General features: G+C 39.8%; 2 protein-coding genes and 2 long non-coding RNA genes across 5 annotated transcripts in view; 2 read left to right on the forward strand and 2 right to left on the reverse strand.

Moving 5' to 3' along the window:
* The window catches only part of LOC145434472 (sarcoplasmic/endoplasmic reticulum calcium ATPase 1-like), a 402254-nt gene extending 385304 nt beyond the window's left edge, over nt 1-16950 (reverse strand). For both annotated transcript variants that reach the window (XM_080311829.1, XM_080311831.1), the window contains exon 1: nt 16939-16950. The gene's annotated coding sequence lies outside the window, so the exon portion shown is untranslated. The remainder of the gene's footprint in view (nt 1-16938) is intronic.
* Nucleotides 6088-8558, forward strand: LOC145434464 (3-oxoacyl-[acyl-carrier-protein] reductase FabG-like). The gene is made up of 2 exons (XM_080311822.1): nt 6088-6666; nt 8197-8558. The coding sequence occupies exons 1-2, from the start codon at nt 6089-6091 to the stop codon at nt 8381-8383; spliced, it is 765 nt and encodes a 254-aa protein (XP_080167948.1). The 5' UTR covers nt 6088; the 3' UTR covers nt 8384-8558.
* A 1727-nt stretch (nt 16951-18677) lies between the features above and the next one.
* On the reverse strand, nt 18678-19352 carry LOC145434466 (uncharacterized). The gene is made up of 2 exons (XR_013913403.1): nt 19198-19352; nt 18678-18914 (listed from the first exon to the last, which is right to left on the reverse strand). It is a non-coding gene; the product is annotated as an uncharacterized LOC145434466 (long non-coding RNA).
* A 239-nt stretch (nt 19353-19591) lies between these two features.
* On the forward strand, nt 19592-22120 carry LOC145434465 (uncharacterized). The gene is made up of 3 exons (XR_013913402.1): nt 19592-19727; nt 20107-20236; nt 21599-22120. It is a non-coding gene; the product is annotated as an uncharacterized LOC145434465 (long non-coding RNA).
* Nucleotides 22121-26623: the final 4503 nt, after the last annotated feature.

The raw sequence follows: 26623 nt of genomic DNA on the forward strand, positions 1-26623 counted from the left end.
TACTTGCAGTACTTTCTGAAGTTGATATGTTTTCAGACTACTTCCACTTCTACCTGAACGATATTTTGGATAAACTATTTACTTTTGCAATTTGGATTTTGAAAAGTGGAAAGTAGTTTTGGGAAAAGAATGCACCACTCTCATGAGTTGCATGATCATTAGAACTGCGTGACACAGCCCCTCAGAGCTAGGTAAGTGAATATAATTTCGAAGGTTCTACCAATAGGTAATGTCATTATGAACGTTTTGCGTTAGCCGAGAAGATAAGTCTTGCGATTTCGTAGTAGCCACCTCCGATTAACTGTTAAAAGTATGCGACCACCCTCACCCCAACCAAATATACTTAGATATTCACTGGCTTTTAGTAATTCTCATACCTTTCATTTCGACTTCCACTTGAAGTAGTTTTCACATGTTTTTGAAATAACCACTTCTACTTGTAATTGAGTAGAAATGTAAGGCGCTACTTGTGCTACTTGAGTAGCAACGCCGATCACTTCGACCGCCTCTAGTTCATAGTAAAATATTACGACAAATCAGCAACCGCCAAAAATGTAAAGCTTTTTGTATTTAGAACTGGCGTTTAATCATGCAAAGACTAACAACATGCCTCGGAGCCATTTAAAAACATCACTAGAAATCAACCAATGCTTATCTCTGGCTCTGTTCCAGCATAGAAAACATGGTATTTGGTGTTGGCCACAGAATGTCAGATGTCGGGACGAATCGACTGTTCTAGAACCGATGCATATTTATTTCTAATGTGAAGTAACACGCACTTCAGGTTTCGTGTTGAGCTGTTAGTAAGCAGTCTCCGTTCATCTGGTTGTCCATAATAGACAAGGCAAAAGAAGTCCTTTATATCGTGGCAATAAACCAAAAGTAAAACAGTTCAGATACAGCTTTCCTCGATTCCGATAAAATGTGATAGTATATGGAAACTGGAGAAGAGCAATTAGCATGATAAGTACAGGCCGAGAGATTAATGACGATAAACTCTTTCAAGTTCGCATGATAAGCATTTTTTTTCTTTGGAAAAGCAGACATCCTGTTTCTTTTAATGTCTCAAAACTAGCTTAAAGGGACAAATATTTGGGTCATGTACCAGAGTGAACAATTCTCTTCTACATAATATACCGACAATACAATGTCTATTGTTTGCAATCTTTTGCGTTTTGCGAGAGAGCAGTGTGCTGTCACAAAATACATTTACTGATGAAGTCTGCAGGACAGATGTACAAAGATAGATAACGTAGGGAACTAAATTATGTCCGGAGCTACTAATCACAATCTTTAAACGAAGAGCGGTATACGAAGATGATAAATGCTACCGACTAAAAATACTTGTATCCACCTCTAAATGTAGGGTCGGAAAGAGGTCCTGAGTACAATGTTTGTTCAAGCGTGACAACAGGAATTGCGTATCTGTAGGTTAGTAATCTATACAAAAACCAATCAGAATCCTAAGTAAAAATATCATTGGCTATTGCAATCAAAGAGCACCATGAAAACTACAGATAAACAAACCGTAAACTATGAAATCAAATGAAAATGAAGAGACTTGACACTCCTTTACTGAAATGTCCGTCCAGTAGGCTACTGGTTAATCAATGACTCGGTTGGTGCTAAATAGTTCTGGCAATTTTAGTTAGGAACAATTTCTTGATCTCTAAGCTCCTCGAATTATGAAATCAAGAAATGAAGTGTACTCCTTTTCCTCGTTTTGATGTCAACTAGAACACTTAATCCTTTTCGGCAAGATAAATTGTGGAGTTTTGTACAAGAACTTTTGGTGTTTGGATGACCATTGACCATGGCTCTATAAAAACAATTCAAAGCTCCTATCCAAAATGCAGCGTGTTTCCGCCACTGAAAAATGCTTGCAGGCACAAATCGTTTTAACGAGTATGACCAAGTGCTCGGAGGATCCAAGTCATGACCAAACATTTTCGTTTGACTTGACTTGACTCGAGGTACTTTGCAAATATGACTTCACTTGACTCAACTCGGCGTATCAGAAATGCGGAATTCGTGTAATCAAATGATCAGTGTCGACTGTATCTTGTACGCGCTCAGATTGTTAGTAAAACGCGCGATACCATCGAACGAATTTAGTTTATAGGTTTATATTAGGCTACTCGCAAACAATTGGAACAGAATGAAACTGTATCTGTTACAGAAGAGACTTACAAAATCTTAAATCGTATAAAGTTTGCGAAAGTCTGACAAGCGCTGTTCTTGCGGTGCTTTCTTTGGAATACAAGCATATAGTACATTTCGATGAAATAGAGCAGTAATATAGAAAAATAAACCTCCTGCAATATTACCACATATATGCTTTCACGGTCACTTCCTTTCTAGCACCGGCATATCATTGCATATCAGTCACTGTAACGTTCGTCATCTTAGTATATGCGGCAGTTGCGTACAATAGGAAGATCCAACATACCTCCTTAGTAATCATAACAAGTTGCGGTTTGCTAACTCGCCTCAGGTGATTTGGAGGAATTCTGCTGAACAATCCTTCTAATCAAAAATAAGACACTTTTAGCAGTCACGGTACTTGACGGCAGTGGATCTATGATCTTCACATTTTCGAATTCAAAATAGAGTAGTTCTGATGCAGTATATGCATTTAGTCTTATGACCGTTTCAAGGACATGTGCAGAAAGGACGACATTTTCGAGCAGTCTGTCCAGCCTGCTACATTTAGGCTTCGACATGGATCATGTCACCATTATCATTAGTGATGTTATAGCAGCGATATTGAAATATTGTAACGATACGTCCATATGCATCCAGGGTAAATTGCGGGAGCCGTGGTAGAATGTCTCAGTGGAACTAAATTTATTTAACGGACGTAGCGTTATAGATCCAATTATTAGGTAGTGATTACAGCTGATACCATAATTGTCAAGTCGAAAAATTGGCTGACATTAATGTACACTTCCCTCTTCTTGAATAGGTCGGATGGCCATGATGAACAATGATGGATTAGCATCAACATACGACCCTTTAGCATGAAATACTTTAATATGTAACTCTCCAAGACCAAGTTAACCTCTATCCAACCCCCAACCTTATCCTAGCTGTAACTCAACCCGCACCATACCTTTACCCAAATGGGCAAGTGTCTCATGTTCACATCTCCGGTGCCAACGGAACAACGGTAAAATCAGGGACATTGAACATATATATGCGACGCGAACATTTGATGGCTTATTTGCTGGCATATTCTGCTGCTTTCGCCGTGTCTAGTTTATTTAGGCTTACCATACGTCCTCTTTTAAGAGGATTTGTCCTCTTTTTTGACTTTTTTGAAAGTGTCCTCGGAGGACGCCCTTTTGTCCTCTTTTTTTAGATTTTGTCCTCTTTTTTGAAAATTTAGGCAGATTTAGAGCAAATTGCGAGTGATATGCCGCATATTAGTACAGTAGTGAAGCTCCGGCGGGTATTTCGGAGTGAAAAACGGTGATTTTAGCTCTGAGCGAAAAGATGACCTTTTTTTTTTTTTTTAGTCAACCGATCACAAAGTGGGAAAAATTAACCGGTTTTTGAGAATTTCACTCCGGTTTTGCAAGTTGCAAATTTCTGGAAAAGTGTCCTCTTTTTTGATTTCCAAAATATGGTAAGCCTAAGTTTATTGATCAGCCTATATCAGGAGCGGGCAACATACGGCCCGCGAAGGGATTTTGTCCGGCCCCCGAACAGTTTCTCGTCCTACATGATAATGTGGCCAGCGGCCCCAGTCTTCGGAAATTTCCCACTACTTGCTTACACACGTCAAATTTCAGTGACTGTATGTTATTATACACGTGTATGCGCATTGCGCAGCGACCGAGGGTAGAGCTTACGCGTAAGTTCGTCGAAGCGAGAAGACCTGCATTATCGGCATTTACGATGTACTCAACCCATATGTCATTTGCGGTAATGTAAAACACCGCTGTTGCCAGGGGTCGCCAACTCAAAACGGGTCGCGGGCCACTTGCAGATTTCGTAGAGGCCCCGCGCCGCATGAATTCAATATCGAGATAAAATAGGCCACACAGTTGAACAACTATGCTATCTCGTCACCTACTAAAGTCTAAACCAGTGGTTCTCTCAATCGGGGGTCCGCGTAGCATTTTCAGGGGGTCCGCGAGACCTCCAAATTTTCAAAATAATTAATAGACTAATTTGTATTTTTTTTAATTAGGTAAATCAGGAGACAGATTCCCTTCATAACTTGTAAAACTTCACTACTCACATTACAAAAATGGCTTACTACTATCCTACTGTGGAAACTCATTTTAATTGATAGATTCACATCAGCCTAACGATACAAGCATATATGCTATGTGAAGATGTTTCGTCAGGGTTTGTGAAAAAATAAAAAGTTAGTGTAGTCAGGTTAATCGGGGTGATTTCGAAGTGTTTACAAATTGTCAGTCTCAGCAAACTAGTAGGCAGTCACTAGAAATGGAAATTATTGATCCATTTTTTTCTGTAATATATAACCACTCTTCAAGAATAACTTCAAGATGAGTTGCTAGATAGAAATGACTGGACGACGTGGACGTTTATTCAAAAATCTGTTTCTCAATTTTGGTCGTCGGAAGCGTTACGAGTTGATATTACATTCGCCACCACCTCTCTTTTTCGAAATGGGTTTCAGCACCCCTTCATATCAAATTGAAAGCGCGGGTCTTCAAGACGCGATAGCTCATTTCAATAAATACACCTGCAAAATTCACTTTGAAATAATAAAAATCGATGCAATTTACAGATAATGTAAGATATTATTTATAAGATAAGTCATTTTGTTGCTGTTTATCACTATACTAAGGCTAAATTTTGCACAAGTCATATCACGGTTGCACGATAATTGAGATAAATTTGAACGAAAACTTAAGGGGGTCCGCGGAGGTCCCTGACGGCCAAAAGGGGTCCGTGAAGACAAAAAGGTTGAAAACCGCTGGTCTAAACCCTAATGAATTGATACATTGGTCAATTTGTGGTACCGGGCTCATCGAACGCCTTGAAATCTTAATTAAGGATTGCACCATGCGTTGTTGGATCAGAGAGAAGCAGACATGGTGGTGCCTGTATGACACTGCTGTTCTCAAATCCACAACGTATTCGTCATTATTGGCGAGAAATGGCTTTGAAGTTGCATTGCTGTAGTTGAAACACATTCATTAAATACGATTTATTCCTTGTATATGTAGATAAATGTGCGAATAATGTGTCGATTCAGCAATCCGGCCCGTCAAGTAGGCCTACCTAATTTTCCTATATCAGGCCCGCCGACTGAGAAGTTGCCCGCGCCCCTGGCATATATCGATGTCGATGTGGTATGAAATTACCTTTTATATGTAAATGTATAATCTTCCGCTCAATCCGGCTGACATTTGTCATTTCAACGTGTAGGTAAAGAAATCAGTGTTGCTTCGTATGTAACTTCGTAAGATGCGACGTTTTGTTAATGCTGTTGCATCGCCCCGAGGCAGGATTACATCGGTGTTGGTGTTTATGGAGCAAATACGTCGATACTGGTGAAATAAGACGGATACAATACGACGCACGTAGTATATGTTCACAATCAGAAGAGACGACGCATGTGGCACACGTAGGATATGCAACTGGTCACTTAGAAGCAGGACCGCGAGAAAATAAACTTTAATATGGTCCATGGATAGATAAGCATGCTACATGCAACACTTCAACATGAGGATTAAAGTTGGTTTGGGTTAGGATGACATTTAGGGTTATGGTTTGGGTTAGGGTTCATTTCATAGTTCGGATAATGTAAGGGTTCGTTTCGGGGTCGCAGTTACATGCTCAACTGTCGTTTTGATCGAGATGCATACTTTATATCAGTGATTCCTAAACTTTTTACACCGCGAGCCAAATCCAAGTTTTATTTCATATCGCGACCTAAGCCTCGCGCATCGACATGAAGGCATTTTTAATGACAGTATGCTACGTATTTACTGGCATTTATGATATAGAGAAGGCGCAGATGTTGCAAGAAATTTAGCAATCGCGTAGGGCGGTCGCGACCCATACGTTAAGAGCCCTTGCTTCATATGTTACATATATTAGCAGGATGGAATTTGTCGATAAAATAGTTATAGTCACCGGCGCTTCAAGCGGCATTGGACGAGCGACAGCGTTGGCTTTTGCGGAGCACGGATGCTTTCTTACCATAACTGGAAGGAACATGGCAAATCTTAATGACGTTTCAAGCCTATGCAAAAATAAAGGAGCCAAGGACGTAGTCATAGTAAAGGCGGAGTTTAAAAACCTGGAAGACGTGGAGTCGATTGTACATGCCACTGTCGAAAAGTACAAGAAAATTGACGTGCTTGTCAATAATGCGGGGATTAATGTCGTTGAAGATCTGGAAAACACGAAAATGACCAACTTCGACCTTCTATTTCAAGTCAATGTGAAGTCCATGCTACGGATTACCCAACTGGCCATGCCCTATTTGGTGGAATCAAAGGGTAACATAGTCAATGTGTCCAGCTACTGTGCCGACAAGCATGTACCCAAGTTTCTCTTGCTTGGCATGACAAAGGCGGCAATCAGTCAACTCACAAAGACGACTGCGCTGGACTACGCTCCGAAAGGCGTAAGGGTGAATGCAATATGTCCTTATGTCGTCTTGACCGGTATCGCCAGGTACGTTTGCCACATTTTACATGTGTTACTGCATTGTTTTTCACGTGGTGTTCCGCAACAAATCTGCTCGCTTAGCTATATATGATACTTCGAAAGTCCTAACTGTACACCAAATTCGGCTCAAATTGTAACATGTAGACGCGACGCTCTTGATGCTCAAGATTATGGATTTGAAATAATAGTATTTACGGGGGGTTGGGAATATCTATATTTGATTATAATAAAAATATATATAATTGAAAATAACATTGAAATTAGGCTAAATTTGTAGTACATCGTCTTCGTAACTAGGTTAACAATTCCAATGGGTTGACAGATCTATTTAAAAACAATTCAAAATAAATTTACCATTTTTTAACTTAAGTAGCTTCAATTCTACTCGTTGGAATGGAGCAAAATTTGGCGTAAAACAATTCTATCGAATAGCCAGTGAAGTTTGAACTGTAGGCGATCGACTCAACACAGGAGATGTAATGAGCTTACTATTGTGTTTGTATATTCAGTATCACCGACACGAATATCTAGTCGTTATTTGCTTCACTTAGCTTCACTTGCTGTGGGTTACCCATATAACTAGACCTGTACACAGCGATTAAAGCAGGCGTACTCGAATGCGACACTAGAATTAATTGTAATATTTACATGAATCTTCTACAAATCGAAACTTGCGCAGCTGAAACCCACACCAGCCACGTGTGGGTCACATTTTACGCAAACTAGTAAAAAAATAGTTGTTTGACTGTAATCAACTTAATAATGTCTTAGTGAAATTTGGGAAGGCGACAGGGACTAACAATAATAGCACACGAAAAATATTAAATTCACAAAGCGGAGCCTCGTGACGTAGGACTGTTTGCTGATGTTGTGTCCAAGAGATGCAATTTCGAAACTGATATCCGCGATGTTGATACGACACCTGCAGCATGCCCAATGATATTCGCAGCCATACAAGTAGTGCAACACGTTGGGAATTTAAAGTTGTCTTGCTATGCCCTTTATCGTTCGAATTAAGCAGTCGATAGGCATTTTAGTCTGCAAATTGTCGTGGAAGTAAAATCGAAATGCACAAACATTGACTGGTCATTCAGAACTTGAGTGTGCCGTTGCCGAGAGAGCTCAATACGAAACGGCTCGCCAATTGTGAGATTCACGATCAGGGATATCTCGTTGTTTACGTAAAATACAGTTGCATATTATATCAACATTTCAACTTCATGCAGGACTTATGTAAAAAACCATTTCAAGCTTGAAATTATTGATTCGTGCCAGATCAGGTACAGCGGCCACCAACCAAATGATACAACGCTGTTTTGTTCATGTGGCTCTTCTATCGTCAGTAGTAATATTGACTTATTTACGGATCTGTTGAGGACCGGCAGTGCGGTTTGGTTATGATTGCAAACATTCTTGCTATCCTCGCGTATGGTTGGTGTATACGCGGCAATATAGCAACGTGTGCCAGTAAAAAAAAGCTTTGCGTATAACATGTATATACTATTCGAAGAGTTATAAATCGAATTCTGCCTGCAGAGACCGATTCGACACACGCGAGGAATTCGACAAATATTACAAAGACGCGGCAGCTGCAATTCCTCTCGGTAGAATTGGCGAGGCTGAGGAGTGCTCCAACGCTATCCTTTTTCTGGCTTCCAACAAATCTGCTTGGACCACTGGACAATGCCTTGTTCTGGATGGAGGCAAGGGCCTCGTGTCGTAATCACAATTGAGCAACGCAATGCAGCGTTACACTACACATTGCAATAATCATAGCACTCATTTTCTTGGAGAGTGAAATCAACGCACTGCATTTTCGGGCATCACAAGACGTGTAAAGTATACGGTTTCAATTGACCTTATAATAAATTGATCACGGTACATCGCGTAATGCGAAATTTGTATTGTCGTAATGTGACCGCTGCGGTTGGAGACTGAGAAGAGTCATAAATAGGGCAAGTTTTTGCAACTTTTGCAACTTTTTTTACAGCTTTCGACAGCTTCCTATACCTACACTGTAAAAAATCTGGTGGATTTACTGGGAAATCCCTGTAAATTTTGCAAAGAATGACCGGTCGCAGCCAATAACTTTGCGTAGCTTGTAATTTTACATTTTGATGTGTAATATTACCTCAATTTAGCTGTAAAGTCAAGTTACCAGAATTTCTTCGCAAAATTACTGACAGTTACTCGTTACTGAAGTTTACCAGGCTATTGGCAAAATTGATTAGCTTGAAAATCTCAGCAGCCAATTTATACGTGGAACTGAATGTTACTGATATCACTCTCGTGGTGATTTGACCTGATTCAACCTCGGTCGCGAGACTGGGGTCTGTCATACGTCAATTGTCGGCCCTAGTAGCAATTTCAGTGTAGTACATAGTAGGGTAAAAGAAACAACTGACAATCGTAGCTAATGTGGCACACCATAGCCACTATATTATATTATAAGGCTATGGCTATAATGCCGGTCTGGCTGGTTACATTCGTTGTCACGGATCGGACTGATGAGTTAGAAGATTAGTTTACGATGCAGGCCTGTAATATTGTTCGGGAAACTAGAAATATCAGCACCGCAGGCTCTGTTGACGATTTGTTGATGGCGAACAACGCGACCTGTAATAGGTTACATTAGGTCAGTGGTTCCCAACCTTATTCATCTCGTGCCTCCCTTGGCCGAAATTTAAGCCAAAATTCCCCCTTAGGATAAATCTGCATGCCCGATGATTAAAAAAGGTCATTTTTACCGCGCAAACACCTGTTGACTGAGAGAATAAGACGGGCGGTACCGAGTGTTTGTTTCTAGCAGTGCTGTAATAACACTTGGTAGACCTCCAAAAGCAATGGTATTGGTCCCAATCAAACAAATTCTGGAAGGCTTGACTCAACAGACCCCCACACTTCCATTTATGTTTTCGACTTACCATGCACCAATGGCTAATATAACTGTTGTGAAAAATCACTGTGCATACATTTACTGGTCTCGCGATTTTTTTCTAAAGTTTGCGTATATGCATTTGGCGAATAATATTGGTACTTTCATGTATAGGATGGTTGACCAGACTAGAGTCTGACTCGAGTCACCATTTTCTGATGACTCGACTTGACTCAAGTCATTTTCTCAAAATACGGAAGCGACTCGACTCGGCTCGACTCGAGACAATCTGAGTATTGACTCGACTTGGACTCAGAGACAGAGACAGAGACAGTTTTTATTGAGCAAAAACTTACACTCAAAAACAAAATACATGTTGCAGCGATACGGTTCCTTAGGGACCATCTAGTCAGCTGCAGCGATGGAGTACAAAAATCGTCTTTTAATAGAGTCTCGCGTCAAGAATAAATTAAAAACAGGTAGAACAGTGGTAAGTTGGAACAACAACAGAGTAACAGGCAACAATAATAAAGAAGTAAACTAAAGAATGAAATGCAATGAAAACAAAAAATAAATAGAAGATGGATAAATGTACAGAGTTGTCAGTTCAAATTATGAAAAAGAAACAATTTGGCAACATAAGATTATCAAATCCAATATACGGCAATACGGCAATTACAATGCAAATCTAACTAACTTCAATATGACAAGAGTAAATGAGATTTAAATTCGCGACAAAAGGCTGAAAAAGACATTTCCCTCATGGCTAAAGGAATGTCATTCCATATTTTTGGTCCATGATATATGATTGATCTGCGGCACTTACTATTCGTCACACGAGATACAAATAATTTTTTTGAAGTCGAAGACCGAGAACGGTGTGTATGTACGACACTAGATGGCGTGAACATATCACTAAACAAACTTGGGAGATCACTTCGATCATACTTATACATCAATTTAGCAACCTCGAGAGTGCAAAGGTCCTTTACTTTCAAGATGTTCAGGGATTTATATTTGGGGGAGAGTCGTTCCCGTTCTTTCATACCCCTGATGTATTTGATTGCCAAATTTTGAAGTACTTCGATTTTCGAATAGTAAGTTTTGCAGCTAAGTCCCCAGAAGACTATGCCATAACTGAGCTGACTGTGAAAGAGTGAGAAATATAAATTTCTAAGCACAGGTCTTGGGAGACTGTGTCTTGGACGAGAAAAATCCCTACAAACCTGGAAAGTTTCGTAGTAATTTTATCGATATGGGATTTCCATGATAAATTATCGTCAATGTGAATTCCAAGGTACTTCACACAGGAGATGGGGTTCACATTTGTATTATTCAGATTCAAAAATGGAGAGAAGAATGTAACAGGACTAGGCTTTTGGTTAATGATTAGAATTTGCGTTTTAGACGGATTTATGAGTAGCTTGTTCGCATTCATCCAGGAACTTATTCGATGCATTTGAGTGTGAACTAATTCTTGCAAGATTGGAAGAGAGGAAGCCGAGACATACAAGCATGTGTCATCCGCAAAAAGTGTCGTGTGAAAAGGAGAGCATGCGATCAAGTCGTTCAAGTAAATATTGAACAGTAACGGTCCAAGGACCGATCCTTGTGGGATGCCACAGGTAACTAACGATGAAGCAGACTTGACAGAAGATAGATCATCAACATATTGCATGCGGTTTGATAGATAAGATTTTATTAGATTGTGCTGAGAGCCTCTCACCCCATATCGAAATAGTTTATCGAGTAAAAGACTGTGGTTTACTGTGTCAAAAGCTTTTTGAAGGTCCAGAAAAATACTACAGCCAATTTCATTTTTAGATATTGTTGAATAATATTGAAGAAGAAGGTTGAGTACTGCTTGGTTAGTATTGCAGTTGGTACGAAAGCCAAATTGGTTAGGGTACAGTAGAGGTTCAAAGTACTTATATAGACGTGTATGGATGAGCTTCTCAAACACTATAGCCATGCAAGATAAGATCGATATAGGCCTATAGTTAGACATATCACTTTTGTCCCCTTTTTTATAAACTGGAACCACCCTTGCAATTTTAAGTGAGTTAGGGAAAATTCCATTTTCTACACACTGATTGAAGAAGTGGCAGATGTATGGTGTAATAGCTGGTGTTATTACTTTGAGCAGCTCAACTGGTAACTTATCGTAACCCTCTGCCTTCCCACCCTTCATATTTCTAATTATATCATGTATTTCTCGTTCATTGGCAGGCACCATGAACATGCTGTTAGCATTGCTCTGGAATGGAGGCAAGATGCATCTGTTGTGCGAATTTTTACACTTCAAAGCAAGATTTGGACCAATTGATGTAAAATATTTGTTGAAAGTGCATGCTATGGATGCAGGATCAGATATCACCAGCTCATTTTCATCGATAATTTGGGATGGTTTGGTTGATTTATGTGAGCAAGGATTGATGAGATTCTTTATCCCACGCCACATTTGTTTTTGATTTGAGCTATGTTGATTGAAATATTTGTGAAAGTATGATTTTTTTGCCTTGAATTTAATCTGGTTTAATTTATTTGCATATGTTTTATACTTGATTCGGTCTAATTCAATACCATTTGTGATCCATATACGATGAAGATTATTCTAGGGATGGTGTGGACCTTTGAAAGGTTCAGGTTCGTGTGAACGCGAACCTTTTTGAAAGGTTCTGTGTGAACGCGAACGTGAACCTCATGACGTCATATCGCTAATTTCAACCCTACATTTCAATGCAGTGATAGCCTATATTCATGTACAATCCACACGATACACATAAAATGACACAATGCTGAATTACATTGACGTTTTAAACGTCACCAAATGTATCAACTGGGGCAATCAAATGAAATAATAATCCCATAAAATCAATATCCTCCGTCGCTTTGCCAACAATTTCGATGAGGACTTGTAAGGGAATATAAGCTTACGCCTTAACACTAGAACGATCTAGTGGCTTTTTTGACGCATTTTCATTTTTGAAGAGCTGGCATTCAGTCAAATCTTACGCTGTTCGGCTGAAACTTCTTGACTTTTATTTATTTTATGTAGGCCACCTTACCCATGATTTTCATCACTCATCTAGTACAAATAAAAAAGTTATACACAGAACTACCTAGAACTACCGAGTGGCTGTTTTGACGCATTACACTTTTTCTACCTTCAGGAATCGCAGTTTCATATTCTTGAAAGTGGTTATGTATCTGATAAACGCAGAAAAGCCGTTTGTAACAACAGAACTTTGTTAATATAGACTCGGTCTAACTGTGTTAGCAACAACATCCCTTGTAATAGAAGGCCCTGGATCTTCCTCGTTCCAAGTCACCAAAGCTCTGTAATATTATATTTTTGAAGCTCAGCGTGTTACAGGACATGAAATTTGAAATGTACCATTAGACCAAGCCGACATCTGTATTGTCCATACTAATATACTAGGGTTGTACAAGGGCAAAGGGTCTTTGCTCCGGTCTACGAGATGGATCTTCGGGGGGAGAGTGAGCTGAATCTAGTGAATTGAATGCATATGAGGACTGAGGGCATGGGTGCATTATGTTTAGTCAGGCCCTCTCGAAGAACAAATTTATGGAAGTCATGATCTTTCCATTGACATAAAGAGTAAAAAAAGGTGTGGATTCGATAAAGATAATATGGTTTTCGTTCATTACATGGTCGAAATGCCAGCAAATAATTGGGGTAAAATGTCAGATGGTGGACGCTGCTGCTACCAAGTATCTGTACAAGGGCGTCTCATATTTAGGCAAGGATAGGACAGGACACCTCTTCCATAATCTATACATTTGCCAAGCATAGTAATGTGAAGAGTCTGATGTGATCCATCTCGAAACAATGTTACGTGAATGTGGCTGTATACGCTTGGAGAAGCAAACGAAGTCCCAGTTGACACTATTGTCAAAAGTCGCTTGAAGCTACCCAGGACCAGAAGGAACACAGGCAGCTTCATGCAGCCACACTTTTCAAAGCTATCATCTTGTTGATAAGCGTAACGGCGAGATGCCAGTGTAGAGATCGAATTTGTACACATATATATTGAGTTCACTGCAACCTGTGGTAACTGTTTCCTTCAGAAACAACACAAACAGGAAACCAGTGACGGTTCAATGTTATAACGAAACAAAACCAGGGGGATATTATTGGTCAGGTTGCAAGGCAGTATTCTACGAGGGTACCAACAAGTCGACGATGGTCCGTGCATGTTTTCTTAGAATGTGAATGATCGTCTACTTGCCAAAATGCCGATACTCTATAAATATGCAAATCGAGGATTAGTTGCAAAATTGAATTATGCAAATCTTATCTGATAAGCTTTATGATATGTCAGCAATAACCAACAATGATGATGTGGCTAAAGCGGATCTGGAACCTACTCTAAATTTTTAAAGAACGTGCTCAAATACCAAATGCACACCAGAGCAACACTTATATGTTACACCAAAAAATGGCAATTTGTTTTATAAGTGTTAACCTAAAGGTGTATGTAAAATATTGCAAGTAGCTGTGAGCGCAATTAACAATGGTTTCTGATGCCGTTTGCAGAGATTTGTGCTAATTTTTAGCTCCGGTAAATGCATTTAATCGAAGAAGATTCAACATGCGTCAAAAAAGCCACATGGTAGTTCTAGGTAGTTCGAAGTTCCGGTAGTTCTAGTGTTAACGGTCTAGGCCAGACTGGACAATGTATTTGGCGTCTGAGTATTGCTACGTGGATATTGAGCAGAGTGTAAAACGAGTTTCTATGCTTGCCACCGATATTACCCCAATAACAAGTTATACAGCTGTTGCCAACACCAGCGGATTTGGTTTTATGATACAATAAACATATGAAATGAAGATTGACCCCGTACGCCTGCTAGACTCTTCTTACATATCAGACAACGATATCAACTTCATTGATTGGTTGAATAAGCATCATTCGCTGACTAGCTACATGTAGCGTATTTCGCTCTTTCGCTGTTGATGTTGTGTGATTGCGGGTCAAGCTCAAAGCAAAGAGTCACTAAATATTCGAGCAAACTTTTGTAAAGCAATTGACATTTTTGAGATTTTCCAGGTACATGCTCGTTTAGTGCTAATTTGTACGCTATCAGCGCCATGTATTTAGTGGCTCGCAGTTGAAATGTAATAAATTTCAATCAAAGATGTTATAATGAAGCGAAAATCGTAATATATGAAAAAGGTTCACAGTGCAGAACCTACCAAGGTTCGTTTGTGAACGTGAACCTCTAAATTTCTGAGGTTCACACACAGAACGCGAACGTGAACCTCACGTTCACACCGTACCTAGTTTATTCCTTTTCTTAATGGAGCGCAGAATACCTGGAGTGATCCAGGGTTTGAGATGTAACTTGCGTTGTCTACGTGTAAGGCGCTGGATAGGAATGTGTTTGTTGACTAGGTCAGTGATCTGAGATAGAAAGCTCTCAAACTGAGCATCAAGATTTTCTTTGGCGAGCGGCTGTAGATCATTACCAGGAAAATAGTCGAATGATTCAACTAATAATGAAGTCTTGGACTCCATTGTAGGTAGTCTTTTATAAACATAACTACTTTTAAATGGTGGAGATTTGGTAACAACATCGGCCAAAACTGGATAATGGTCTGTAAGATCATTCCGGATAACCAAAGGATGAATAGGGCACGCAGTTAAGTTGGTGTATATGTGATCAAGTAGTGTTGCAGAGTGATGAGTTACTCGAGTCGGTAAAGTGATAAGAGGAGCCGTACCGTGAGAGTTCAAAATATTCAAATGGTCAAGAGTTCCCGTTGTAGTAGATAGTAAGTTGATATACAAGTCTCCGAGGATGAAAAAAGTTTTCGTTTGAGAATTTAGTAATGACAATGTGCGGCTCAGTTCCGCAGAGAAATCTGAGAAGGAGTGACTTGGATGTCTATAGATAACACCAACTATGAAAGAGGGCGAATTGCCGATAGGATGAGCTATTTTGGCCCATATTTGCTCTACACCATGAACATCTAGGTCATAAGTATCTGTCAGCGAAACTGGATAAGTCGATTTTATGTAGAGGGCGACACCACCAGCATTTGTGGGGGATGGTGAATGATAGAAATCGAAACCATCAAGATTAAGATCAGGAGCATTTGTATTGGGTAACTTAGTTTCGGATATTCCTATATTAGATGGTGCATTATGCAGGCTATAAATCATGTCGCTAAGGTCATCAATATGACTAGCTAGAGATTTAAGATTGAGGTGCATTAGAGTAACTTTTTCACGGTGCCCTATGTCATCCAGTTTATGTGAAATGTCATCAATGTCGGAGGAGTAACACTCAAATACATTGCTGAAGTTAAATTTGGAAATGTCTAACATTTGATTATCATGAGGAGTAGCAATTACCGTATCATGTCGTGATGATGTAGAGGACATCTTTGAGAGTTATTTCTTGATAAAATGGACATCTGTACTGAAGTCACTTGATATTATGTAAGTCACTTTGATTGCATACTTGAAGAATCGATGCATCATCATTCTTTCTCACCAGAACTCTTCCAAACTTAGTCCAGAGGTATGAGTAGCCATGATCCCTTTTCAATTTCCTGGCATCGAAGAAGAGTTGGCGGTTCTTTTCAGTCAGGTTTTCAATAATGAAGACTTTGTCCATGTCAGGAATCCTTGGTGTGTCGGTCGAATTTTTTAGGTTATGGCGGCTTGAATAAACATTGTTTCGGATTTTTCTGGAGGAAAACTTGACTATTATTGGTGGAGGCTTGGATGAAGTCTCATCAGCATGAAATTTTCGATGTGAGTACGAAATGTCGGATTTGCTCAAGGTAATATTCAATTTGGATACAACTTCATTGATCAAGGAGTTAGTATCCTCTTTTTGAGTTGCTGCAATCCCATGAAATTCCAGGATATCCATTCTGCATTGACGATCCATTTCTTCCATTTTATTGGTTAGTTTTTCAATTACTGCAGATTGACTTTGTATCATTTCTTCGTGATCTTTGATGAGCTTTTTGTTATCTTTCAATGTTATTGAGTTGATTTCAATTCGCTTTTCGAATTCATCAAATTTATCGGTAATAAAGTTCTGACTTCTTTTTATTTCGTCCAGCTCTAATTTCAGATCTTTGATGGATGAATTGACTTCCAAAAGAGATTTTTGTAGATCAGGATTGGATAGATGGAAGTTTCCTTCTTTGCAAACTTCTTCAAGACAGTTCTTGATAATAGTTGGAAGTTCCGTACGAATTTGCTGCAGTACGCTCTGGTGTAGGGTACCGGTAGTCACACCAGAATTGTTGGCAGACTTTTGTTTGCTTCCATGTCCAGCAGAAGACCCAGTGGGCTTGTCACAGGGCTTCGTCATAGTATTTAACGTAAGACTAGTAGACTTATAACAACCAAATACGCCTTAATACAACCAAATACGGTAAGTAGTGAACAACACATGGAATAGATATCAATTTATACGCAATTAAATGGAGAAGAAAGGGACTATATGTAATGATAATTGTGCATGACTCGAATCAAGCCATATGATTCGAGACTATAAGACGGCCAAGAACGACATTTCATTGTAATTTCGAAGAACAGTAAAGTGACCACCCTATTGGAATTTCGTCTATTGATCCTGGTATTTGACAATGCGACAAGAAACTGCTAAAAGTGAGAAAAATTAGTATATCATAAATCCAAATCATTCAATATCACCAAACAGTGTTGACTGGAGTGTGACTTGGACTCGGACTCGACACATAGTACCATGACTCGGACTCGACCCCTGCTCGGTGACTTGGACTCGGACTTGACTCAATGATGACTTGAAAATGACTCGACTTGACTCGAGTCAAAACTATTAAAGCCTCGTGATTTGGTTGCAGCCTTGATATATAACATACAAGTGATCAGATTCCCTGCTGGAGCTCATTGAAATTTAGGACACCCATTACGTTTCGGCAACATTGCACCAAGTTTACCATATCTTTTTTCGATCGGGTAGCTGTTCACTGAAAATAAAGCAAGGCTAGCGATCTCTTTGACTTGAATCGATGACGTTGGAATATTTTGTCACTGTCTGAAAATGTTGACTTGAAAATATAAGATAAATACTTCCACTAGAGGCCTTGTGATAGACACGGCACGACATTTGCTCGCTTAGGATATATTTGATTGAGAGGCCGTCGCTGGCCTACAAAATTGTCTTGCGAACTGCAGCACATCTGATCTAATTTTTAAAAAATGGGTGGGGGGGAATTGTATGTGAAAAAGAGATTTCAAATAGCATTTGAACATACTTTCAGCAAACAAAACAAACCATAAGGAGCATACGTTCGGATATAACTGGTTGACTACATGACAGTTCGGACATGAACAATTTAGGAAATCCAATTCTAAAGTGGAATTCATCCCTAAAAATTGCAAAATTCCCCCCAAGGGGGAATTCCTCCCCGGTTGGGAACCACGGCATTAGGTTAACGTTACGCGTTAATGATTTTTCTGAGATTCGTAGTAAACAACCAACGCACAACTGTGACATCACAAGCACCGTCTGGTTTAGTAGGTACGGTCAAAGAATGTAGAAGGACAAGAAGTGCGAGGTCATTGTGTCGTCATTTCATTGTTACGTATGGAGTCCGCCATTTTGGTCTCAAAAGCTGCAACGATCTGCCTTCGGTTTGCCTACAGACGCGCTCACCGGTTCTATTAAAATGTATTTTTTGGATAATTTCACCCTTTATTTATAAAGTCCGACTATGAGTGATTAATTTATACTCCAATTAATCATTACTAAGAAACTGGAACGAGCCTCAACCCGAGAATATATTAAAAAAATAAGATAAATGTTCCTGGTATCAGAGGATTACTCAGATATCTACACTATCGAATGTTTACATTCGATATAGAAACACTGTTGGAGCTCAAAAACTACCCATGCTTTCCAAATGAAAACCTGATTTTCAGTGCTGACATAATTGTATCACCGGCCCATCTGCATCCAGAGGCCTGCTCTTCTCTTTTCAAAGCCTGAATCTGATCCTTGTTGAATATAACCTTCCTATCCGCCTCCATCTGTTCCTTGCTATCCGAGCTTACATGCAAGTACCAAAACGATCATAAATTGTACAATTCCGCTATTAATCACATTTGGGTATCTTGTATGGTTTTCATTGTGTATTTGTATCGACAAAATGCTACAATTAATTTCACAAGGATTTCGCATTACCAGCGATTTCAACCGCGCAATTTCTTCATCTTTCTCCCTGAATTTGTTTGCACTGTATTCCGTGGCACACAAGACCTAAACAGGTGATAAGGGTGACTCTAAACTTTTAATAATAATAATAACGCGCAATTTCTTCATCTTTCTCCTGACACCGGCCTTGTAGCTGCAGATTGTAAGATGGGTGACTTTATATCGTAGTGGGTGGTCTATGCTGTTACAGTATCTATGCGGAAAGTTCCTATCGGCAATATTGAATCTTACTAGCTCCATCTCCTGCTTCAACAGGATACAATTCTCACAATGAGAAGCCTTTAGGTTGAGATTCTAAATATATCGCCATATGTAGACCTACAATTCGGTGCAGCCCAGAAAGGCATTTTGTTGTGGTAGTCCGGAGTGATCTGAAATAAAAACGACCAGCAGACAACGAAAATACATAAATTCACCTTGGTTTCTATGTCCAATATCCCAGTTGCGAGCGTAATCCCATAAATATCACTGTCAATATGACCGAAAACTACAGCCGCACGCATAGGTTCAGGCTGTTTTTGTGGTCTTTTGAGACCAAAATGGATGCCGCTGCGTAACAGTGGCGTGACGCAACGATGACCTCGCACTTCTTGTCCTTCTACATTCTTTGGGTACGGTAAGTAGTGAACAACACATGGAATAGATATCAATTTATACGCAATTAAATGGAGAAGAAAGGGACTATATGTAATGATAAATGTTTCTGTATGAAAAAACGACCGAAATCAAACATTATACCGCAGTGGCCAGTAAATATTATTGGTGGCATGTCAGCGGATGAATACCACTTATTTCGAAATCATTCGAGTGTCGTATCGTCGTCGTCGTCGTCTGGCCATTATTGAGATGTGAGCAATGGGTGGAGCGAAGCTTGTTGTGCTTGAAGAAAGTGGACACGATCGTTGAAGACTCCAAGGAATGCTGAATGCGATACGCATCGTTAAAGGTACAGTACTACATAGTATTCGTTACCGTGAATATCTACAACTGACTGTGCACACCACCGCCCACCGGGATGACTTTGATTTCATGATTGAAATATTTCATTCGCCGCATTCTCTGTTCTATTTTGGGATATTAGTCGACTTATGTAGTGAACTGTGACACCACATACTCCGCCGTCGAGGAGTTGAAACTGTTGGCTTGTTAATGTCATTTTCGGGCCATAGCATAGAGATGTTTTCATTGCTGGATTTGTTTGGCACTCATGCCACCTCAAATGATGAACCTTTTACTTCAATACATAAGATCAGATGGTTCTTAACCTGGGGAACGCAAAGTCTGTGTGAATTCTGACTAAACATGTGTTTCGCAACCATTTTCAGAAGACGAGTGTTGAAGATGAAACTTATTTCGTATGAAGAAAACTTGCCAAATTCCAACTCCAGCAGTCGCACTCAACTTCATTTGAGCAAATTTTTGATATTCTTTGAAGATTTAGAGGAATTCCCACGTGTAAGTCATTCATTACTTCATAGCTTTGGCAGTAGCCTAAAGCTCGGTGCGCTGGGTCGCTGTTGTTAATAGCTGGCAAGCTGCACTGCGTAAGACAGACTTGGATGCAATATAGGTTGTTCGGTTTTGCCCTCAATTAAGCTACCCTATATCAACACAATTTAATTCAATTCCAAAACTGATCAAATTGGGCATGGCAGTACAGAACGACGCCTTGTTCTCTGTAGTCACTACCAGCATTTGGATTAGTCTCAGTGCAACCTACCTTGAAATAGATTGATGTCCTGTTCAATGTTTTTTTTGCTATTTTCAAACAAGTTTGGGGAAATTTGTCAGAAATGTTAAAGACTGGAATAATATACTATTACATCTGCTGCCGTAGAAGGGAATTAGTGCGGCCGCCGACACCTAATTCAATTAGTATGTGCTAGCATCCGTCGACATGCAAATTGAAAGTACTTATTTACTCCCCATATTTTTAAGAGATTTTAATTAATCTTGAAATTTTCTTCGCGCTCCGCGCAATTCAACATAACTTAATTTCTCGATTCTAATATAGTAGCGCCCTTCTAAATCTGAGCAGGAATCAGTATCGTGTGTTCTCGAAAGAAATTTTTTTATGGTACATTTGGGTGATTTCAATATATTTCCACTACCGATACGATGGACAATCCTGATGGGGGGGTCATCAAGTAACAGCATGCAACAAAGTGCATGACTAATAACAATTGGCCCACACGAAGATCCATTATCATATATAACTTGCCGTAAATTTTCGAAAGTACTCCGTCCATGAACCCTACCGGTGAATCTGATCATATGGGCTGAAAAAGGATAAATATTTGATAGTAATACGTGATACTGCTACTATTACTTACGGTATTCATTCGTGAATCTAAAAAACTTTCGCGCTCCGCTCTGCGCAAAAATATGAAATCCCAGCAACTACTCATAGCATTGCCACTCACGATTTCGGTGCGTACAATAGCCCTTTGTGAAAAGTATAATAGTCCAGAGTTCACCGGGAATGGCTATGGACATTGGACGGATTAACATAGCCTATTTCTATGTTAGATGATGTGCTCTTTTTGACATGACGATAAGTGCAGGGGCGCAATTTTTTTGGCCATCGCCAAGGGGGGCGCATGTCCAAAAAGGTTGAGAACCACTGCATTAGAGAAAGTAAGTCATGAATCTCTGCTATATCATGTAAAGGGCGGAGCCGTCATCACACAATGTACCAGTACCGGTACTTCAAAAATTGTTATATTTTTGTTAGCCTATTTGTCTTAGTAGTCTTTATAATGTCATGTCTAGGTTAGGAACTTTGCTTATAGGGACTTACGCATGAATTCTTTTTAGTGGAACTGCAAGATACTAGTTACACAGAAGGAATGAGGACGAGAAAAAGAAGCAATTTGAAGTTTGGCCTATGGTGGGAGACCACTCGTGTTACTGCATCTCTCCTAAAGAAGAATTAGACCTCCAGCAGCAATACTTTTCCATCGATAACCTTCTCATCGTGAATCATGAATGAATATACAGTTTGTTCCAATGTCGTTTTGGGGGTGTGAAGAAGCTTTTGCGATATTTTAGCGTCGGGTTGCTTTGCGATAGGTATGGGATGTAGGCTACGTGAATTTATAAGCTGGTATGTAATCCTGATTTACGCAGACAGCATGTATGTTGGTAGGCGGTAAAGTTACAGTCACTGTGGCAAATATACAGGAGAAAATGTAGATTGGATATACCGGAGGTGACTGTAACATACAGTCTGGCGTGTAAAGTGAGATTACTGGTCGAGTGCAAGTTAAATTTACATTGACTAACGGTAATGTTACATTACCACGAAATGTCTGGCTACCGTGCTTTCAAACATTTCGCGGTAAATCGAGTTTTTTTTTACAGTGTAGTATCTATGTACTATGATGTTTTAAGCTTAACCTGTTTGGAGGGATTTTATAGTGCAACTTTTGCAACTTTTCTATATTTTTCATACCAATTTTTGCTGTAACTTTGGTCAAATAATGCGTCAAAATTTAAAGGAGGGGTTTAAAAACATGCTAGAGACCATTTCTAACATGGTTCTATTCTCTTTCATTTACGTAACAAAGAGCTATATGATGGGTTAGCTGCATCATCTTAGACGCAATGGCTTGCAAGCAAGAAGTTCAACTACCCCTGTCAAGCACGACCGTGTCCGAGCAATGTGTAGAGGTGGTCAAAGTAGTCAAGAATGCTACTCAAGTAGAAGTAGCGACGAAAAAATCTACTCAAGTACAAGTACTTCTATCATGAGCAACCTAAAACTACTTGAAGTAGAAGTAGAATTGACTGACTTTAAAAGTACTCAAGTAAGTAAGTAGTTGTGAAAACGATCCTGATTGGATGGATTTAAAAAAGGTGCAAATTGAGCTATGTGATAGGTGACGAGATGATTCATATTGATGCTTACCAGCAGGTATCCAATTTTCGAAAATTCTGTGCTTTACTAAACTTTTATGAAAATTAAATGTTAATACTCCGTGAAAACAGCTCCGAAATTCCTCAGGCTATCTTCCTGATTGGAAGATTGAACTACTTCTACTTGACAAACTGAAAATAGCGAAAAGTAAGTAAGTAGATCACAAAATATTAAGAAGTAGAAGTAGCGACAATCAGATATACTTGAGTAAGTACCAGAAGTAGAGGAAAACTACTTGAGTACTTTGAAAAAGTAGAAGTGCTTCGTTACTGACCACCTCTGGCAATATGTAAATAGATCGCTTTATCAATTCTGTCGTTTAAATTTGAGAGATTTTCCCATTTCACGAACGCCCAGGCGAGACCGCCGAAAATTACGTTTTCACTGGATCACCTTATTCAGGCTATAGATTGTGTTAAAGCAATGATATATATACAATAGGGTTGTTCAAAATTTGGAAAATGTTTGGAATACTGCGTATCCGTGGCTTATTCTGTAGATTATTAAAAAACAATAATGGGCCTGAAAGAAGCTCGCAGGAAAGCCGGTAATATTTGTCTAAATGCGTTTGAAAGTAGCCGTCGGCGAGTGGGCGGGGCATCGATGAAGTGGGCGGGCAAACAGAAGCCAATAATCTTGATTGGTTGAAGTCGGTAATAATAAGCTACTGATTGGCTGAAAGACCGACTTTGTGAACACTGCTGGTAACGATTTCTGTGTGCTGTTGTTCAGCCGTTTACGTTGGTGGCATTGCAGACACGATATATTGCCTTTGTTAATCTTGTCATCGAGAGTCCATAGTACAACATTGCAACCCCCTAAGTTATTATGTAGCTGCAGAACGTATATAACAGTGTTGCTATGTATTGCACAGGTGCTTCTCATAGTTGAGATACGAATAAACTAAATACATGCATCTTGCTGCCTTCGACCTTTCCAAAACTTACTGACAGTGAGTGAAACTCAAAAATTTCCCACCAGTAGTCAACATCTCAGAAGTACTTGTTATGTTTAGTCGACGTCTCACTAATAAACGAACGCATTTTACATTTTTTATTCACAATTGAATGAAGACAAAAAGCACTATTTACAACAGACATTAAAAAAGTACGCTGCAGGATCAGTGTTGCATTGTCAGGCACAAGTTGCAGATTACAGGCTTTTGATTAGAGACGACTTCCTGTTGTCTCCAACTGTCTTCATATGCTAGGCTTACCATACGTCCTCTTTTAAGAGGATTTGTCCTCTTTTTTGACTTTTTTGAAAGTGTCCTCGGAGGACGCCCTTTTGTCCTCTTTTTTGAGATTTTGTCCTCTTTTTTGAAAATTTAGGTCAGATATAGAGGAAATTGCGAGTGATATGCCGCAAATTAGCGCAGAAGTGAAGCTCCGGCGGGTATTTCGGAGGAAAAAGCGGTGATTTCAGCTCTGAGCGAAATGAAGACCTTTTTTTTTTTTTTTTAGTCATCCACCTAGCAATGTGGAGTTAAAAACGTGTTTTTGAGCTCTGAGCAGAAGTGATGACCTTTTTTTTTTTTTTTTTAGTCATCAACCTGGCAATGTGGAGTAAAAAACGTTATTTTGAGGTCTGAGCAGAAGTGATGACCTTTTTTTTTAGTCAACCGATCACAAAGTGGGAAAAATTATCCGTTTTTGAGAATTTCACTCCGGTTTTGCATGTCTGAAATTTCTGAAAAAGTGTCCTCTTTTTTCATTTCCGAAATATGGTAAGCCTATCATATGCTGTTCCACAGCTTGAAGCAGACTGTCTCCATGTTGTTCATTGTCAGTCAAGACTGCAGCATAGTCTGTGCTTAGCTTTAGCCTACACCTCGCTCTGCGACATCATTAACGACTTTGACAGAATTGATGTAGGAGCTCATTCTGGTATGGGAATCTGATAAGTTCCAATCATCAACCAGTTGAGTTAGCCACATCCCAGAGCATTCGAAAAGATCAAATATGTACCACGACTGTGGCCCAATAAAATCAGACAAAGTAATGTCCTTGTTGATTCGTACAGTTACACTTAACGAGGCCGGGCCCCTTCTGAGACTTGAAGTTTGCTCTACTCGCAGTAGCGTCTTTGCCATATTCTCTCGAGTTTCGATGCTTTCACTCAGCGAAGGCATATACAGCGGTTTCCTCCACGATACAGCAGTCATACTTTATTAGCTGTTGTAAAGCAGCTTTGGAAATTTGTTCCTTGCGACTCAACATGTCCTGGGTGAATCTAAAGTCATTACCGGCTGCATCACGACCGATGCTGGAATCAACCCAGGCAGGTATATAAAAGTGAACTAAATACAAATTGAAGCGATGCAGTAGTTCCTCTTCTTCAGATTTGTAATGTTACTGATAAGCCCACATGAACATCTTCTGAGCATACAGAATTGTGCGCATCCATCTTGCATGGTGTGTCGCACCAGGTTTGTGATGATGTATATCTTCACCTGCACCGAGAATAGCAAGAGCAATAGTCACACATTGTCTGTAGTCATCCCGTGTGAAGAAATCTGGGAAGAAATCTTTTCTGGTCAGTAGTAGCTTGGAGTTATCAGCTGTCATTGCTGCTCGTTCTTTAAAACATATAGGAATAGGGATAGGGATATAGGAATAGGCACAACGTCTTGAATGGCTGTTTTCTATCAAGACGGCTCAAGCTCTTAAGGTGGGCATACCATGTGATCACGCCATCTTTCGTGTAGGTTTTGAAGTGATCGCACCACATGTGATGTCTGCATTGTCGCAATCCTCGCCATTTTCCACACTGTCATTACATCATCCACCACCACATTACATAGTTCATGAGTAGGGGTTGACTGAGGACGATGCTCATTCAGATGCAGAAAGCATCTCATTACTTGATCTACTCATTACTTGATCTAAATCTGAGCAGTACTGTACTTGGTCGGATATACTTGCGATTACATCTGTGGCTCGAGATTACCAACTATATGAGAAGTAATGAGATGCTTTCTGCATCTGAATGCTCATGAATTGTTCTTCGCTGCGGCATGTGTACAATCCTTCGCCGTTTTGCCTCTGCCATGACTGCAATATTGTTGCTCCAAATCATAAACTAGGCTACTGCTATCGACTCTAAAGCATTCAAAGAACACGTGTTACAGTACTATTAATGACTCATCAACCCACAACGCGCTCGAACAGAACCACAGCCGCTACTAACAGACTCGACTTCAGCAAAGCAGACTTTATATTTAGTAAAGCGACGCACCCGAATTCGAGTCAGCTGTTGCAGTAATCATTGAAGCCTAGCCGATTACCCAATCAAGAACCGTGCTGTCCGGATTCCCCGCCTTTTTGCAAGTCTGATGTCGGTGGCCCGCCCACTCTTCACCAACGACTTTCAAACGCATTTAGACAAATATTACCGGCTTTCCTGCGAGCTTCTTTCAGGCCCATTATTGTTTTTTTTTTAACAATAATCTACAGAATAAGCCACGGATACGCAGTATTCCAAACATTTTCCAAATTTTGAACAACCCTAATATACAATGATTGGAAACTGCCACGCCCCTCAACGCTATAAGATAGGTTCCCGGCAAAATCAGTCCGTCGCGGGATATGCTTGAGTAGAGGTACGGGATTCCGTATGTCGATTGTGGTGGAGTGCTGCAATCGACCTTGCTAGCGTAATAATTCACTGATTTTCCCTGATTGGTTTAGTTTTAGTTGGTTTCTTGAGCATAGTGAGGCAGTACTGCATACTATAGGATGTAATACAACTTAACGATGCACATTTATCAAAGTACCGACTAGCTGCGAGGCATTTTAGCATCGGTTGCAACCATGCATGTACGACACAGCCTAAAAAATTAACAGAGACTGTGCGTGAGCGTCAACATAGATGTGCAGAACCTGGAAGGATTGTTAAAGGTCAACTGCATCTTTACAGACAAC

Source organism: Botryllus schlosseri, chromosome 2 (assembly GCF_051294905.1).
Source record: "Botryllus schlosseri isolate E-star chromosome 2, Bs_hap1, whole genome shotgun sequence".
NCBI lineage: Eukaryota > Metazoa > Chordata > Ascidiacea > Stolidobranchia > Styelidae > Botryllus > Botryllus schlosseri.

Coding starts and splice junctions, on each gene's coding strand:
- LOC145434464 (XM_080311822.1), top strand. CDS start 6,089: ATGGAATTTGTCGATAAAATAGTTATAGTCACCGGCGCTTCAAGCGGC. Junction 6,667..8,196: donor GTCTTGACCGGTATCGCCAG/GTACGTTTGCCA, acceptor TTCTGCCTGCAG/AGACCGATTCGACACACGCG.